The sequence below is a fragment of the Tauraco erythrolophus genome, chromosome 13 (assembly GCF_009769465.1).
Source record: "Tauraco erythrolophus isolate bTauEry1 chromosome 13, bTauEry1.pri, whole genome shotgun sequence".
Taxonomy (NCBI): Eukaryota; Metazoa; Chordata; class Aves; order Musophagiformes; family Musophagidae; genus Tauraco; species Tauraco erythrolophus.
The window spans coordinates 12,240,889-12,260,057 of NC_141477.1; the positions used below are offsets into that span (position 1 = coordinate 12,240,889).

The 19,169-nt window shown below is 45.4% G+C and overlaps 1 protein-coding gene across 2 annotated transcripts in view; it reads left to right on the forward strand.

Moving 5' to 3' along the window:
- Positions 1–19,169, forward strand: part of LOC104384738 (gamma-aminobutyric acid receptor subunit beta-4) — a 79,919-nt gene that overhangs the window by 25,260 nt on the left and 35,490 nt on the right. For both annotated transcript variants that reach the window (XM_086619402.1, XM_086619403.1), the window contains exon 3: positions 2,154–2,221. In XM_086619402.1, the coding sequence (XP_086475528.1) occupies positions 2,154–2,221 (68 nt within the window). The remainder of the gene's footprint in view (positions 1–2,153; positions 2,222–19,169) is intronic.

Sequence of the window (19,169 nt, forward strand, 5' to 3'; positions counted from 1 at the left end):
ACCCAGCCTGGAGGTTTCAGTGGGTCTCCTACACAGCAGGGGTGGGGAAGAACCACTTTTGGCACTGAGGAAGGAGGGGGCATACAACCACAGTGACACAAGTATCAGCAATAACAGACTGGAAGCAAAGCAGGCAATAGGACAACTCTTGGAGGAAATAACACTGCATGACAGAAAGGCTCAGGAGTCAGGAGCCAGCTCCTCCCCAGCTCTGCCACAGCCCTGCTCATGGCCTCCTCTTCCCTCCTGTAACAAATCAATCTGTAAGATCTTCAGGGCAGTGGTGATTTCCTCCTCCTTCTATGGCTTCTATCGAAAGGCCTTGATTTCAAAAAAAAAATAGACAAACTACCAAAGTGAGACTTCCTTAAAAGCTTTCCTGTGCCACTGTCAACCTCTGGCACAAGGGAGGATGCAGGAGAATTGGCTCTCCCCAGAGTGGCTCTTGGTTATTTTCCCACCTGGTTGTAGCAGTACAGCAAAGATGTGGCTAGGAGTGTGCCCGTGTAGGTATTTTCAGAGGTTCTGCAAGGTCTCCTGAGCACTCTGCCTCTGGCACCCCTGACAGTGAGCCAGGAATGCTGCAGAAGAGCACTGCCTCTTTAAGGAGATTTGCATAGCAGGGCCTAATTACAGTTGTTGATTCTGATGTTTCCAGTGTCGTTCATATTCCATTAAAGGATAATGCAGCTTAATTTGCAGCAGAGGGTCTTGGTTAACAGTACACCCAATCACAAGGCAGCCCTAATGACACTACTTCCCTACTTCTGGTAACACATAATTAAAAAATCACTTCATTTCCAGTTGTGTGGTTCTCCCCTCTCCCCCAATCTTCTAATTACTTTCTAAGCCATTTCATGGTTATCTGTAAATATTTCAGTGCTTAGATCTACTAATGAGTCCATGCAAGAGTTAATACCTTGAGTGGCGTAACTGCTTGCCGTTCCCTTTCCAGTACCGCGTTGCAAGGAATCATCTTCCACCTTGCACGTGCAAGAAGAGGAACTTTGCTTGTGGTGGGATTGGGTTTGTGCTCTGGCTTTGAGGCTGTGGGGATGACAGGAGAGGGGTAGCACTCAGAAAATCTCAAACTACAAAAGTTTTTTTTTACTGGGTTTGGTAGTGGTTGTGTATCTCTCTGCAAATTGTTTTATGTGGCTTAAACCCCACTGAAAGGACTGTCCTGTTGCGTGGCTGTGGGAACTGCTACTCAGAGGGGCTTAGGTAGAACTGGGTATGAGCCTGGCTTTAGCTGGAATGCCCACACATCTGGAAGAATTAGCTGAAATGGCTGGTTTCTGCCCTGACTCTACAGGTCTGTGGGAAGCAGTAATACAGCTCTTGCTCACTTGGGCAAGGGAGGGCAATAGGTCTGGCTGTGACTGTCCTTGTGTGGTGTTCCTTCACAAGCTCATCTTGCATGCTGCAGCCAGTGGCACTCACTGTGACTTGAGTGTAGTGTGGTCACTGAGTAAGGGAATATCTGAATTTTCCAGCAAACCTGTGCACAGATGTCTACCATGGCTCTGTGGCTGCGGGCAAGAGGATGTGGGGTGACATGTGCCCTGATGCCCATGGTAAATGGGGAATCTGTTCTCTAATCCAAGCACTGCTCTGTTCTGAAAAGCCGCTGTACAAATGTTATTTTCTCGCTTGATAGATCTTGTCTCTGTGCTTGTCTGGTATCTTGAGTATTAAAATTCACTTGAGGTTTTCAGACTGAGCTGATAGAGTGATGGAGGAATGAGCTGGAGTATCTTTCCTGCCTATGTGTTGTACGGGCTTGATTGCTATGTTCTTCGTATGGTCAATCAGTAACACCTTATGCGAGCCCACTGGGAGCCTACCGATGGTCTCTGAAGGCATTATTTGGAATAACCAGAGATAATTGTATAACTAGGGGGTAATTAACTTCCAGGAATTAAAGAATCAAGCTTATGCTGCGCTACTCCTAGGGGTGAGTCTCTAAGGCTAGGAGTTAGAGAAATCTACTCTTCTCTAATAATTTGAGCACATGTGACTTGGAAATCCTTGATACTTGGCAAATGTGAGGCTGCTTCAAACCATATCCATGAATTTCTAGGCAATTCTTTAATAGCAGATAAGGGATGAAGGCTTGAGTATGATCCTAACCCAGTCCATTTGTATTTCAGGTAACCCTGTCACAGTGGGAATGAGCATCCATATCTCCAGCATTGACCAGATCTCTGAAGTCAATATGGTAAGTTGGGAGGAAAAAAAAAAAAGCCTAATAAACTGTTCTTGCATTTTCTGGTTGAGATGTGCTTCCAAGACAATGAATCCTTGGAGCCACTCTGCTGGGTGGTACTGGTGATGTGGTTGGACATGCTGAAAGACTGTAGCTCACTTCCTAATGTGGGGTAAATTCTAGTAGGGTTAGTAAATGTCTATACTGACACACTGAAGTATCCCTGGTGTTATCTGTGAACATGCGGACAGAGGATCTCTGCTAACATTTCTGGAGCTAGTGACATCTTATCCAGAGTAGATTCTCATCTCTTATCCTTCTGTGCTGGTTGCACAGCCACCTCTCCAAGCCATTAATGATTATGCCTTAAAAGAGTAAATGTGAGTTGTATTTTTCAGTTGACACAAAGGCAGTGGTGGCTTTGCACTCAGCCTGTGCTTGCCAGGTTGAAAAACAGTCAGTGGCTTTTAATGTTTTCTGGTGGTAATTTGACATTTCTTCAGAGATCTGTACTAGAAAAGGAGGCATCTAATGCAGTTCTGGTTTTGGGTGGCATTGACAGACTGGAGTTTTTCATACCACTGAGAAGAAAATATTTATCTGCTCAGATAGGAATGGTTTGAGGTGATACACATCCAGGCCTGTGCTATCTCTCTCAGAAGCTCTTAGCACCCAGCAGAGGACAACTGCGCTGACCTTGCCTAACCTTGCCTTCCTTCCTCCTACCCAGAGGCTCTTTCTCCAAACTTGTCTCCTTTTCCAGAGGCTGAGTGGAGTGGAAGGCTGGTGGGGACCTCCTGACAGGAACTGTCATGTTTCTTGGTTCCTGACCTGTGCCGGAAAATCCTAGGCCAAATTAGAGCTCTTGCTATTCGAGCCAATTAAAACCTTGGTCTCCCAATGCTCCTGTCCTATTTATCTGTTTCTGGACTCTCCTGCCCTGTTTCTCTGGTCCACCAGCTCTTTTGCTGTTGCATGGAGGGGAGGAGGAGAAGCAAAACAATCTGACTAGTCATTTTGTTTTCCAAACTGCTTGAAAAACCTGTATGCGCATGTCAATACAACCCAGGGTGAAGAGCCAACCATGAAGCTTCAGGTTCTCATATGGAACACTTTCTCTTGCAGACTCTCTGCTATCATCCCACCATTACTGTAATTATCTGCATGGCATGTTACACCTCAGTCCAGTAACAGTGACACTGGACAGTGCGTAAAAGCAGAAATTCAGGTACACACCTATGTCTTCATTGCACTGGGTAGCTGCGCTTGAGGTTAGGCTCCATTGAGAAGATCCAGATGGCTTAACCTAGCTCTGTCTGTCTTGCCTGAGCTCAACTTTGAGTCATCTCCTCCCTGGTCTCAATTTGGACCTGAATTTTCATATGTGGTGAACGAGCTGCCACCTTCCTTGCTAGATCCAGCATGAATAATTTGGGCTCTGGGCCTGAAGCTTAAGACCTCAACTTGCACAAATGTAACTGGGAGGGAGTGAGGGATTTGGTTCTCAGCTTACCAGTAACAACTTCCCTCATCTTCCTCTGTAGACCTGAGAAGATAGCTGACACTGCAGAGGCCGGTTCAGGATGAACCTCCTGCTGGAGATGTGCCTATAGTCTATAATGGCTGATCAAGTGCTTTGTCATACACCTGTCATGAGCAGCTGTGGGTAGGCATACTGTGTCTTGGGCTAGTAGCCATTCTCTTATGTGATGCTCTCCCCTCTTCAGTGAACATCTGCTTCTCTCTCCTGCAGGATGACTGGGACAAATGTATGTGCTCGGGGCTGGGGAGAAACAGCAACAATGGTATCTCTGTGGGGTTTTGGGAGAGCAGGTTTCATGACATGGACCTTCATTCAGGTGCTGCTCTGGATCTTGCAGAATTTGGGCAGCACAATTGATGGACATTGAGTGTTTTGATGGTTGTGATGTGGCTGTAATCAGGCTGGCCACTCAGTGCTGCCCATGCCATGCTCCTGTTGATATTGTGAAAGCATGTCCCTTTCGGTCTTTGGATTAGACCTCCTGGGTCTCTGTTTGCCTTGACAAGCACAATTTCCTGCCCATCCTTCCTATATATGTTGGGACTGGGGTGAGGGAAAAAGTGGCTATGTGTGTGAACCTGCTCAAGATCAAGATCTACAAGCACCATGGCGAAACGGCTTCAAAAAAGGATTAAAAAAATCAGAATCATCTTAAAGAACAAACATTTAGGGAGCAGAAGAGTTCTCATGTGATGTAAGTTTTCAGGCTGAAGGGTTTTTATGTGCATCATTCTTCTGTGTGACAGATGCCTTAGGGAAAGGGCTGTGTCTTGCCCCTGCTCTGGACATGGATACTGGCAAGAAAAACAAGGCATTTTTTGGCATCATGTGTGATTGGGAAAGGGACTGTGCAATGAATAAATTAAAGGCACACAAGTGAAGCTGGGTTGTCATGGCAACCAAATAGCTTCTATTGTTCCACAAGGAGTGTTATTACTTACTGCCCCGTGTAGGATAATTAATTAATCCTCAGGCATCCTTTCCGGAACAATGGCCCTGGTACTGGGGCTGGCCAGGCTGAGGAGAGCCCCCAGCTCTCCCATGCCTTTCCCTGAGACTCTTGGTATCTTTTGTCTGTGTGAAGTGCTGTCAGTGACTAGCCATTGCACAATTCAAAAAGTTGTTTTCCAAAGGAGTCCAGCTGGATGCGGTGCTGTGGAGGAATACAGCTCCTCTCATGATCTAAGGGGTACTCCTTGCTTTCACTCCTATGGGAACCGTATTACCAAAATGATGATGTGGTGACATTTCAGTCCTGAAGGATACAAAGCTCTCTGCAAAGGCAACACAGTTATGTCTCTATGCTGGAAGTTCCCAGACACTCTGATATACAGAATGCTTTGCAGCTGCATGTACATGCTCTGTGTTTCCAGGTGCCTTGCTATACCAAGGCAATGCATCTCTACCTCTTTGGGGGTCATGCCCAGATACTGTGCCATGGTACAGCTCGGAAGATGGAGTCTTGCTAGGGTGCAGGACATTCATAGATACAGTGCCAGCTTTGTAATGATCTCTCAATGAGGAGAGACCAAAACTACAGTCCTTATTTTTTAAAAAAAGGCACCTTCTTGTTAATTGCAGCTGCTGCCTGCTTGTGGTCAGCTGTATTTTCAAGCTCACTTGCTAGAGTAATGCTTCATTACTGTGTACTCCTCTTACCCCTGCTAAGCAACGCTGCACTGCAGCCTCTGTTCTTGTCAGTGATTAGAAGGATTATTTGCTGATCCGAGATCAGTGATATCAATTGAAATGCCGGGGAAAGGATGCCAGGGACCAGGCCAAACAGGTATTGGGGAGGGCACATTTGACTGGCAGAGCCTTTGGGAAGTGCTGATCCATGAAGATGAAAGGCCTAGCTGGAGTCTTTTCATATCCTGTATGAATTTGCAAGTTGGGGTTTTAAAGGCAGGCTGAAAGGAGAAACATCTTCATAATGATGTTCGGTGGCTCAGATGACCTGTGAAGAATGGAAGGATGGTATCTCTTATTTCTTCTTAAAGGAAATGGACTGGATAACTAATCCAGTAAATGCCATTTTGCTACAGGTGATTGAATTGCAGTAAGCATGGAAAAACATGCAGCTATTCATAGATGCTTGTTGGCGTACAGTGGTATTTGCAGTGCTATGTTCAGACCTCTTAGTATGGTACCCAAGTTATTGAGGAGTCTAGCAGTACTTCTGACCCAGGAAAATGAAGAGCACTGGCAGCATGGAGCTCAAGTCACTCTGCAGCTGAAGCAGCATGCAGGTTTCTGTCCTTGTTAGTACGTGGCCTGAATGCTGCCCAAAGTCACTGTCAGCTTGATGGTCTGGTCCAGCCAACCTACTTTGGTGGATCTAATTTTGATGGTATCCAGTACCAAAGGCTTCAGAAGGAGCTGGAAGTCTTCCCCCATTCCTGCATGTCCTTTGAACAGATAACTGAGGACTGGCCAGTTCAGAGTATATTGTACTTACTGCATGGTGGGACTAGAAGCTAATGCTTCCAACTGTAGCCTTCTCTCTCCCTAAGTAATCCTTAGGGACATATTTTTCTAGTACCAGTGAGTTCAGACTCCCTTCAAGCATTAATGAACTATTTCAATACAGAAAACATCCAGAAGTTTTGTATGCGTTTGAAATAGGAGATGGTTACCCTTCATAACGCTTCAATTTTCCTGCCCTGTGATCTGTGCAGTCCTAAACCTGCTTCCTTCTGTGTATCTGCACACCGTAGACAGCTCGAAGCATCCAGCCGTTATAGCTGTGATTTCTTTGTGGCTCCTATAATTTATTCATCCCGAGATGCTCTCCTACATCTGCAATAACATTGTTTCAGTTTGTTATAGCACTAGCTTTAAAGTTTTATAAACCTGATGACAAGTTGAAAAGTTACAAGAGGATTGCTGCAGAGGGCTAGTGTAAGAAACAAGGCTTCCAAACAGAACTGTTTGCAGGAATATATGTGTTAAAGGAACTATACCTGTAGGATTGACAATACTTTTTGCTGGGGCACAGTCTGCAGTGCAGATAGGTTAGAGGTTGGTGCAGGACGCTTAGCAAAGCTGATCTTAATGCTTCACTTCATTGTCTCCTCCTCCCTACTCCTGTATCACCTGTAGCCACACTGCTGCCTTGTTGGAGTGACTGCACTCACACTGTCGTACTGCATTGGATCTCTTCAGGCTTATGGAAGGAAGCATCACGTCTGCTACTTCCCAACTTCCTGAAGCTTGCTTGAAAAACAAGCTGTCTGGTTTGGCAAGGAAGTTTTCTCTGTTCATGAGAGATGTAAAGCATGTCCCAAGACAACAATGAGCTGCAAGGGTTTTAAGTTGACTTTAACCCAAACGAAAATGAATCAGGTTGTGTTTAAGAGTGTTCTTGACCAGGACAGTTCATCCTACAACCTGTTATGCCATCAGCAGTGGAGTATCACTTTTCTCACTATGTCAGATTTTCCATCTATTAGGCATATTTGAAATAGCCTTTTTAGTGGAATCTGTCCTGATACGGCTTTGCAGTACTGTTTTCACTGGAATATGAATATGCACCAGATAGTTGAATCTCAATTTCAGTGTAACCCATGCACAGCAATATACGTGCTTGACACTGGTGTGTGCTGGATGTAGTTGGTGAAAGAAGGCAGTGTGGTTGGCTAGGCTCCATACAAGAGGCTTTCTTTGGTGCACAACACAGCAGTCTCTTAGGTTGTATGTTCTCTTGGTCACAGCTCTTGACCTTTGTGCCCTTTCAGGAAAGGGGAAGGGAAAGGCAGGAAAACATATATCCCTGTGGGATTGCTGATCTGGATGCATGATGTCCAGTCCATTCTTGAACTGTTCTGACAGCCAAATTGTGTATGCAAAACTCTAGTTTCCTTGAAGCTGATGCAGCTTCGGCCGTAGCCTTCGGGGACCCTCAGCAGAACTTCTGTATGCCTGCAATAATGGACAGAAACAACTCCACTGCAATATACCCTGAAAAGAATTTTCCATTGGTATAGAAATCTTGAGCTTTAAAACCCAAGATATTTAAGATGAAGTTTCTACTATTATGCTGCACTTTATATTACAATGTATTCTCTTCAAATATATCAGCATTTTTCATATTCTTAACTGAAAGTGTTCTGTTTTGTTGCCATCTCTTTTTCAACGGAGAAATGGCATACAGACATTTCCCAGTCAGTCTATTCTATGTCATTGGATATCCAAAGGTTTTTAAAAAGCAAAGGTTAAAGCATTTAAATTCTGTAGTCAGAGGTTTCCGAAGTTATACGCTATGAGACACAAGTATGACATGACACTCCAGTGCTGTAAATGTTTCCCTGTAGCCTAGGGTATCTCCAGCCCAGTGACACTGGTATCTAAACTGAGAGTGTGTGTGTACATTACATCTTGATATTTAAGGCTGCTGTATGTTGAAGACTGCCAAAATACGTTAAAACTTAAGAGACAGCTTTGGTGCTGAGCTAATGATGTTATGCTGTAATGGTCCTGTGGGGGCTGTAGTCTCCTGAGATTGCTGTAGACCCCTGGGATAATAGTGCTGCAGGTAGCAAAGGATGCTGTGGGGCCTTGCTGCTGGAGAAGGACCAGATCCTACCACTGTAGCATAGTAAGAATGGGGTAACTTTGATTTAGGTTGAGATATCCCCAGGCTCTGTGCTGGCATGCACAGGTAGGGGTTATGTGCTTTTTACACATGCTGGGGGCTTCTGTGTGCTGTGATTTAAAGTAAGGTATTGCAAACATGCTGCTGAGATGGAACGTGTTGTGCTTTACTCCAGATGGCAGCTAAGGTATCACACAGTCGCTCACTCATTCCTTCCCGTTCGGTGGGGTGCAGAGGGGAAAAAGGTTACAAAAGGCCTGAGGGTTGAGATAAAAACAGGAAGGGATCACCCATCAACCATGGCCCCTGGCAAAACAGACTGGCTTGGGGATAAATCAATTTACTTTGTTATCAGTCACTTCAGAGAGCATAACAAGAAACAAAGCCAGATCTTAAAAATACCTTTCCCCCACCCCTCCCTTCTTCCCAGCTCTACCTCCTCCCCTGCAGCCGTGCAGGGGGTTGGGGCATGTGGCTTGTGATCAGTTCAGCACACGTTGTTTTTGTCAGTCTTTCCTCTTTAGGGGGAAGACTCCTCACTCTCTTCCCCTGCTCCAACATGGGATCCCTACCCACGGGAGACAGTCCTCCACAAACTTCTCCAATGTGAGTGCTTCCCGCAGGATGCAATCCCTACCCATCAGATTGCTCCAGTGTGGGCTTTTCCCACAAAGTCACAGCTTCTTAAGGAGCTGCCACCCGCTCCAGCGTGGAGTCCCTTCTCACAGACTGCAAACGCATGTTTGCTTCACTGTCAGTCTCCAGCAGTGTGGAGGGTCCTTCCCATGGAGACAGTTCTCTACAAACAACTTTGGGCATAGGCATGTCTGCTCCGACATGGGATCCTCCATGGGCTGCAGGTGGATCTTTGCTCCACCATTAATCTCCATGGGCGGCAGAGGGGCCGCTGCCATCTCACCATGGGCTGAGGGCAATCCCAGCTCCGGCACCTCCTCCTGCTCCATCTTCACTGACCTTGGTGTCTGCGAAGTTGCTTCTTTCAGATCTCAGTCCTCTCTCCTCTGCAGCCACACAGGGCCTGACTGGCCCGAAAACCCTCTGCAGTCCCAGCAGGATGAGCTCTGCCCAGCGGGTGTCCCGGGAGCAGGGCACTTCCGAGCTCTCCCAGCCGCACCACTGCAGCCATCGGCGGTGGCCCAGTGTGGGCAGCTGCCTGCCCAGGGGGCAGGGAGGGGCAGCCCCCTGCCTCTTCCCTCTCTTCACTGCAGGTCCCACCTCACTTGAGTTCCTTCATTCTCTTCTTAAACATGTCATTCACAGAGGCACTGACTGACTTGGCTCTGGCCAGAGGGGAGGGGAGTCGGACCAGGACAGAGTGGTCCAACAGGTTTTGGAGCCCGGGAAGCTTCTCGCCGCTCCTTACAGGGGCTGTCTTGCAGCCTGTCCCCTGCCAACAAAATCCCACCACATAAACCCAGCACAGAAGGTTTCTTCAGAGCTGACAAATGTCTGCACCTTCCTCTGCCAATGATTGCTTCGCTACAACTTGGGTCATGCAGCTCTTGTCACTCCAAGCCCTGGTGTGCAGGGTCACGATGCATCAGATGGCTGTTTGCTGGGGAAAACAAAGAGTGGCAGCTCTCTACGTGTGAAACGCCATTTTCCTGAAGGGGAGAGTTACCAGGGAACACACAGGGCAGTCCTGCACAACGGTTGTGTGCGGCGTCCTCTGCATGCTGCCATCAGTTACATGCAGTCACTTTGGGGGTCTCTCACATCTCTGCTTTTCCAGCATTAGGAAGTAGCTTACGCATGAACATACAACCACTTGCCTAGCTGAAGGTAAGCAACAGCATCTTGATGCTTTTTCTTTCTGCTAGAGAGATGCTTGGAGAAACAAAAGATGGTTGTAGTGGGGTGGAGAGTAACCTCCAAATCACTCTAGACACAGCAGCTTTGAGCTGGTCTCTTTTGCAGTCAGGAGGTACAACTGCCTGCTCTGTGGCTCATCTAGATAGATGGTAAGAGTAGAAATCTTCTGAACTCCTAGAAACATCTTTGCAATGAAGCAGATGTCAGGGACTCATCTGCCATTGCTAGATTTGAGGCCACTATCTCTATCCTTGCAGTGATGACATCCCGTGACTGCTGAGGCTCAGGGTGACTTTCAACAGCACTGATACAGTCTAAAAAGTCAAGAATCAGATGTGGATATCTGCTCACACCACATTATGCATTTCTTTAACAGAATTGCCACTGATGGTGCTGAAAAATCTCTTGGACTAAGGTAGTGCATGAGGACAAGTAAAACACCTGGCCTCAGGGACACTCTGCAGTGTGATGGTATGGGGTGGTAGATGCTCAAGTTTAGACACAGTGGTCCCATTTCTACCTGAAAGATAAAGATGTACTTCCACAAGACAGTACGATTCTTGCACAAAATAGTTAAGAATAAAGCAAAGTTGTGAAGGGGCCTGAAGTATTCCTTATTCATTGGTTCAGAAATTGGTTGCAAAGAGATTGTCCTGGCTTAAAAGCTAGAAAATAAGTCAATGTGACTCACATGTCAATATTTACTGCATTTATGGCAACCTGTAGAAGGGAAAATCTTATCTGTCTTCCATAATATTTCACAGATTATCCTATTCCCACAATAAAATTCTTCCTATGCCCTTGGTCCTGGTGTTGCTTGACTGCAGAGACAGCCCAGTAAATTCACTACATCTTAGAGTAAGTTGCTAAGTAACAACCCGAAGATCACCATACAGTCTCTTCATATGCTGTGGCCAGCTGAAAGCTGGGATCTGCACAAAGCACCAGCAATTCCTTCTGAGACAGAGGTTTCAAGGACTCAATGCATGTGTAGCAGAGAGCAGCCTGGTAAAGCAGCAGTCCTGCCAGGTCCCTGCCGCCATACTGCCTGGAGCTGTCCTCATGGGAGAGGGGACAGCTTTGTTGCTTCACCTGTAAAGGGGTCTCCCATGCTTGTGCTGAAGGGCTCTGATATTTGGAACATTAATGATGGCCTTGAATTAAATATTTTTGTTGGCTGAATTGCATGATTTTGCCATGTATGTAGGCCCGTAAACGGTGAACTGTCAACTGTGGAAATCTTGCTGTAACAAGCTCTCAGTGGAAGAAAGACTGTAAATTGTTGGACTACAGAATGACACTCTGCCTCTGAGGCTTTCTATTCTACCGTGCTGGTTTCTTCCTAGGGATCTTATAGCATTCACATGATATCTTAATGGGAGAGTTTGTAGAAAGCTCTGTGTCTGGCTAACTGTAACTTCTTGGTTATGGGAAAGCTTTTGGGTAGACTGGCTGATTCCTAGCCTGGACCTAGGGTTTTGCAGCACAAACAAAATGTGGTGGCATGCTTGTTGCAAACGTTTCCTTCCTATGCATCTTTCCATGTTGCTGTTATCCCTCAGGAGCAGCTCTGCAAGTCTTCCAGTGTCACAAGCTCAAGCCTCAGGAGGACTGAGTCAACCCTGCTCCAGTACTGAAAAACAGAGTTCACATGTTCTGCTCACTAGACGATTTCCCAAAAGAGAACATTTCTGTGCTCTCCCTCAAGAGGCTGGGTTCACTCTGCATTTCATAGGCGACACCACCCCACCAGCAGGAGAGAAGTCATGTTGGACAGAATGAGAGTCCATGGCTATAGAGTTTGCAGCATGCTTTCAGCTGAAAAGTGCTATGTATTGCAGTGTTCCATCTGTTCCTGTATCAGCCAAGTTATCTTTAGATCTGAACATGTCACTGTTGTGTGGTGGTGGTATGAACCACTTCAGCTTGCACCCCAGCATTCTTGTAGTAGTTAAAATTGCTACTGCAGAACACTTTGCCCAGGATAAAGATGTCTTTTTTTTTTTTTTCCCCCTGCTTAAATTTTATTCAGGTTTTTACACAGGCAGGACTCCCACAGCCTTTATATATATTTTTATATACATATATATATATATATATAAAAGCTGTCTGTATTTGAGATCAATGTTCCAAACTGCCACCTGTTTCAATAGCAATGCTGCAGCATTGGAAAGGATTACTGCAGAATGTTAAAGTATCTTCCCACAAGTGAACGCTTCGTCTGGTTTGATTGAAAACCAAATTAGATCTTGAGAACCTGACCTTCTGACATCCTGTCATATATATGTTTAAAGCATCTAGCAATAGAGAGTGAATGTGCACAAGAGTGTTAGCACCTCAATATAGAACCTAGATCCGAATACAAGTATGTGCGTGTCGTGTTGCTATTTGAATATGTAAATAAACTGAGCTATATATAGCTCTATATGTTATGTACATGTTAAGTGAAGGTAGCAGATACGACAGCTGAATAGATTTGCTGTTTCTGAATGCTGCTAGAGACTCCCTGCATGCTCCCCACATTTCTTGTGCTTGATCCTACCCCTCTCAGCCTTTCTACTATCACATTTTTCAGACCTCTGGAGAAGACTGTGTGTGGGGACAGGGGTTGTTAATATTCTGAGTCTGTGCTGAGTTGCTAGGCTACAGAGAAAAATGAACATTCAAGGAAAAGGGATGGTGAAAGGAAGAGGATTTACTGAGCTGTTGGAGATGCAGAAAGGTCCTCCAGTCAGACAAAAGGGATCGTTTTGGTGCGTGTGCATGTGGGATGAAATGTGGGCGGTCCCTGCTGCCCTTACACAAGCCGAGTCTCAGGCTAGCTCCTGCCAGAGAAACGACAGAGCAGGGAGTAAAAGGCAAGATGCACTGGTCCCTTCCACGTCACTGCTTGCAAGGTGTGCGCAGCTGGTCTCCTACTATCTGTGTCGGGGTGCAGCGAGTCACCAGGTTGGAGCATGCCCTTTTATACATCCTTTGTCTGCTCTTTGCAGGGTGCACTGAGCTCCCATTTGAGGCTCCAGTGAAGAAGGAAGCAAACTCAAAACATACTCACTGCTTACAGGTTGGACCTCATCTCCCTTTTCCACTGCACTAACCTACTACCACAGTATCTCCTCTAACTTCAGGGTGACTGCAGGGGAAGCCTGTGGCTTCCATCTCCTTGTCCATCCCCTTTGACGCATTCCTAGGTCATGGATACAGAAAGTATTGACCCTTTTATGCAGTAAGAGTTTGCAGCTAAGGTTCAAGAGGACTTGACGTTTTACAATACACAAGTTCTTGTCTAAGCCTAGTTTTCCTGAGTCCCAGTCTAGTTCCTGAACACAAACCTTCTTCTTTTTCAGCTGTTCCCCCCATAAGTGAGTGCCAGGTATTTAGCTGTACAGACTGTGAGCCATCAGACCTACCAGATGCTGTGTGTTCCACTATTCTAGAAGGATGGCTTTGCCTGTGCTCCTGTTCCTGTCTTCAAGATTTCTGTTCCCTCTCAATATTACTGCCTGTATCAGAACCCTCAGAAAAATTAAACAGTGCCTTTGGGTATTTTTATTATCTGGATACTTTATTTACCGAGCTTACATGGGCTCCCTGCCAACAACTTTCAGCCAACTCTGCAAATAGAGCTCCTTGGCTCCAGGACTGTTGGTCCTGGTACTGCAGAGAGCAGTCACTCAGCATGGACAGAGACTGCAGCTTGTTGTCTGCCATCCAGTTGGCCATGAAGTCAAAGTCTGCTTGCTTGTGGACCTACACAGCCTGCTGAAATCTCCTTTTTCTTCATGCATCCTGTAATAAGCTTGACTTGTTCAGCAGAACCAGGAGTGTTTCATACAGCTGCATTTTGAACCCTATTGTCAGTTAATTACACTGCACCCGTTCATCAGGTTTATGGTCCCGCAGCCAAGACTTGGATTGCTAAAGTGGAAGAACAATAGCATGGGCCTTATTGTGTGCACTGCTGTGCTGTCAGCCTGGCATGTTTACCCTGGCATGACCAAGGGCTGACTAACCCATGGATGGAGGCAGAGGTAAACTAAATCCATGATGATACACTCTCTGCTCAGTGCCCTTAACCGTAGAAATTGTTTCCTAGAACAGATGATACTCCTGTACTTTTTGATTGTCCCAGCACAACTATACAGTGCTCTATTCACATCACCCTTGAGACAGTTGATTGCTAGCCGTTTTCTCTATTAATAACTCAGTCTTACTAAGTTTGTCAACTTAGGGGCCACAGATATGGCTATGCAGAATATTCATATGTAGAAGCAGTCACCCCAGACACAGAACTGGGTCTTGGTGTGCAGGAGTCTTAGGGTTTTCAAGTGCAATATTTTGCATCCAGTTTGCTTGGACTTGTTGAAAAGTAGACCTTGTTTTTCAAACCCCAAACCATCCTCTACCCTTAGGACACCACCCTTGACCGAGCTGGACCCTGTTGCCAGAAACAAGTTCTGCGCTCCTGCATTTCACTATCTTATCTGCTTACTCCCAGTTGTTCTTTCTACATGATCAACCTTTGCTTTCTACAGGAGATAAACCCCATTCTAACCTTTTACTCAAGCCAATCTGTGCCAGCCTAGTTGAGGCAATTGTTCCACTCAGGACATGTTAATCATCTTACATCATTTAAAGGATTTGTTTGCCTTTGGCTACCTCCTGGGAAATGACATCTTTGTGGCAGCTTTTGGAATCTATCAAGCCTTCCTTCTGTAAGTCAGAACAGTGTCTTTAAAGTACTATGTGCCTTGATATTGTTGCAGAAAGCCTTGTAGTTTCAGTGCTCAGAGCTGTATATACAGCATTTTATTCTATTTTTTATTTTATTCTGCCATGTAAAGTAGTAACGTTGCTTCATTCATAACATGATTCCCTACCTATATGGCCCCAAACTGCATTGATGGTCTTGACTGCCACAAGCTCTATTTAATTTTTCCCCCGCTAGGGAGAAAAAGTAACTTCTTAGCACTTGCCCAGAGATATGGGGATCCCAAGCTGCAGCATGGAGGCAAGTTAGCATCAGTGTCTTATTTTTACAGGTAAGAGAAAATGAGGCATAGGTGAAAGTCCCCAAAGTCTCCTACAGAATTAGCATTGGGTGAGCTGAAATTGACACCCAGATGTGATTTCTATAGTACCCAATTCCAATGGGCTACTAAGCCCCTTAATGGCTTTAATTCCACATGCCTCCAGCACTTTTTCACTGTGATCTCTACCAGTCGGTGTCTATGCAGAGGGCTGCAGAACCTCTCCTGCATGGAGCAGAGTCTGACTGGATTGGTGTCCAGTAAAACTCTTGGCAAAGTGAAGGGAATGTTTCATTTAAATATAAAAATGGTACAGAAAAGTGAAAAGTTCTAGGAATGTTTTGGAGAAATCACATTTTTCCGTTACCAGGTTGCTCCTGCTAGAATGCCTATTGAGTTTTAACCACTTGAAGTGAGCATCTCTCAGCAACCAAGAGGTTAGAAAGTCACTACAAAGTGAAAATTCTCTGAGGATACACGCAGAGGCTGTGAAGCCCCTTTGAAAAGGTCTGGTCTTTCAGCATTGCCTTTCCCTTGGCATAATCCAGTTTTCTTCTCCTATCCTTCCGAGGGCTTTAGAAACTGATATCTTCACTAGTCACTGTTCAAATGTCTCACTCAAACTTAATTTACTCTAATAGGCTAGTTGTTGCGTGTTTAATTAAATACAAAGTGGTTATTAAAAACGTTTTTGAGCTTTAATGGCTGTATATTAGATATGCCCATATGTGTATGTGAGAGGCCACTGATAACATACGCTGTAAGGCAGTACGGGTAGTGCCAGGAAAGTAGAAAAAGATGTGTTGGGAGAAGCTAGGTGGGAGAGGCAAGGAGAAGAGCTGGGATGCAAGTACCAGCACTGTCCCATGCCTTGTAGGTGTGCAGCTGTGTAGCATACTAGGTTAGTGCAGGCAAACAGTGAAAGGTAGAATTGGCCTTTCTGAAAGCACCATGTTCTCCTGTCGTGGGTCACCAGAAGACTATAGTAGCATAATCTGTTTTAAATTACCAAGTACTTCAAACCATAAAGATTGCTGTAATATAAGCACGCGCTTGAACTCCCTTTCCCAGCTCCGCAATGCATGATCAGAACACTTCTCTGAGACTCCACAGAGATAGTGCATTAATGCTTGTGTGTTTCACTGTGGTAACAGGTGACCTTGTGCATACCTAAGAGAACCAACAGAAGGCGCTAAGTTAAGATTTTGCCTTAAGTAAGTATGGTAAGAGAGAAGGGATTTGGGAAGACTTGATGAAGCCATCTGGAGACATCTGATGTGCTAGCAGAACACAGATGTAAGCAATAAGCCTTAAAGGATCTCCAGGAGAGGGAAGAACCCATGTTACCTGTACTGTCTGGGACCCATGTCGTCCCTGGGACAGACTTCACTTGGGAAAACTCACATCTTGCTTCTTAAGGAGAGAAGGGTCAGCTTGCTGCCCTCCCTGTACTATCTCAAGTCAGTCACCCCTCTAACTTGCCATTTTCCTGGAAGAAATTACTCAGTTGGCGACTTGCTGCCTGAGCTCCCTCCTTGTTTAAATAGGCGTTTTCTGGTACTACAGTGAGTCCTTACTGGTTCCCAGCCCATTTATCAGTGAGAAGATAGTGTAAGAATCATCCCTTTGACTTTCTGCCTGAAAACTGGTCAAATTCATGTATCATCTCTTTCTGAACTTAATGTATGGCCTTGCTTCTCTGGCCTTCGTTGGCTGTTTGGACAAAGCATGCCCTTTTGTGCTGGTTTGGCATGGGAAAGTATAGGAACCACAAATGAGTTTGAACATTTCTCCTTAAGTGGTTCCTCTCTGGGAAAGACAATTTCTCAAGTTATGATGAGGTTTGGAGTGAAAGCTAGCTGGTGATGCAGAAAGGAGAAGGTCAAACTTTTGGGGAAAAGGAGAAGTCCTGCTTTTGGGAGTAGAATGGGCTCTGAGTTTTGCCCAGCTACTAGTTCATAGGGAAACAAGTGAGGAAATCAGACCAGCAGATACAGTATGCAGTAGCTCACAGATTTTATGGCTTAAGAATAGAAACTGCCTGGCATTGTTTTCTAAGAGCTTGCCTGAGGAAGATATCATGCTGCAGATGGTGATTTTGGGTTTGCTGCCTGTAACAGTGAACAGGGTTGCTGTTTTGCATGTGCTCATAGAGCAGGTGACACTCATCCCTGTGCCCATCATTTCTGGCTTTCTCCTTTTGACCTCTGCTTCCAGCACGACTGGGGCTGTTAAGCAGATGACATATGGTGCTGCCTCCTGCTCAGATAGGTCATTGATACACAGGCTCAGAAGTCTGAGAGCCTTGTCATGGGCAGATCAATGTTCTTTTGTCTCAGGACTCAGATAGGTATGTCCTCTATCTTACACCTGCAGGACCAGCACCAATCCGTGCTGCAGGGACAGGGCATGGCAGGAGAGAAATAGGGCAACAAAGTGACACTTTACTTGCACACCTCTAGTTGTTGAGGATATAGCTGATATCTGTCCCAGTTTCTGGACATGCATTCAGCAATTAAACACATGCAAATTACTACAAAAGTAGATCAGATTAGTGAGGGGAACATCTCCATGCAAAGTACTTCTCAGATCCTAAAGAAAATGAGTTCAAGAGCACGAAGACCTGCAGCACTGAAGGGCATAGAGCATATCCTAGAAGCCAATGCATTCCTGTCCTGTTGCATCACTGGCAGAGAGATTGCAGGTGGAAGGTGCTCTTCCTGATCCCCAAGTCAGTGCTGACATCTGGTTATTAAAAACTAAGGGAGGTAGAAAGAGACTGGGAGAAGGGCAGCATTGAAAATAGTTGTCACTTTACGTGTAACAGTTCTCACACAGAAATTCAGACTTGTAAACTGGGCACTGGCCTGCACCAAAAGAGAAATTAAAAGCAGCATTTGGCAGAATACTGTCCCCATGAAAAGTACAGTAAGTACAAGAGCTGCTGTGTCCTGCTCTAAGCAAAGGTGAGAGTCTGAACAGACTTTGTGCTGTTTTAGAGCTGGAAAGCCTGCTATCAGGTGTTTACTTAAGTCAGATTAATTGGTGCTTGTTAAAGTCTGAGACCCACTGATTTATCTGCATGGAAATGGACAATCCCTTATGAGGGTAAAGTAGTTTTCTTAAGCTTGCTAAGGAAGAACCATGGCCGTCTTGCCCTGTCCTTCATGTATTCTCCTGTACATTTTACACTGCTCTAATTCTTTGCAGCTGATTGCAGGCACATCCTGTCTCCTCCCCTCAAAACCAATTTCTCTTATTTCCCCTACCCCCTCCTTAAAATGAAACATACTTGAGGACTACTTTGTCCTTTAATTTCTCTCCCAGGAATGACGGGAACAGGAGCTGGTGTTTAATCATCAAAGAAGTTGAAGCCAACAAACTGTTCATTAGTCTCTGGCAGTGGCAGCTTGGTTTTTACTAAGTCAGATGTTCCATTTTTCTCCCTCTTTCTGAAGCATCTTGGCTTTCCTAATGTTCTTTTGTGATCTTGGACAAGGAGACCATATGTCATTTGCTTATATGGGGAAGGTCTCTTATTTGGTCACTTCTCCAAAAAGAGGTGCTTTATCAAAGTCAGGGTGGAGGGGAAATGGGGGGAAAAGGTCAAGCGGCACAGCTAGTGCTAGAGGCAAGTTGCAAAACCTCCTTTATCCCTCATGCCCAAAGTCAGGCAGCAGCAGAAAAGCAGTGTGTACTCTCCCTTGCAGAAAAGTCATTGCTTCCAGTACCTTACGAGTGCTTAGTGAAACACAACCTCCACTAGCAGCCTGGACTACTCACCTTCACTTCCAAAGCCCCTCTGAAAGGTATCTGAGTAATTTGTCATCTACAAAAATGGACTCGGCACAGGAGACATCCATGTTGCCAGAAATATGTCATTCTGAGCACAGATTTGACCCTTTCACATACATTATTCCTTCAATTTCTAACCCTGGCTTCTGAATCTAGTGTAGCTCC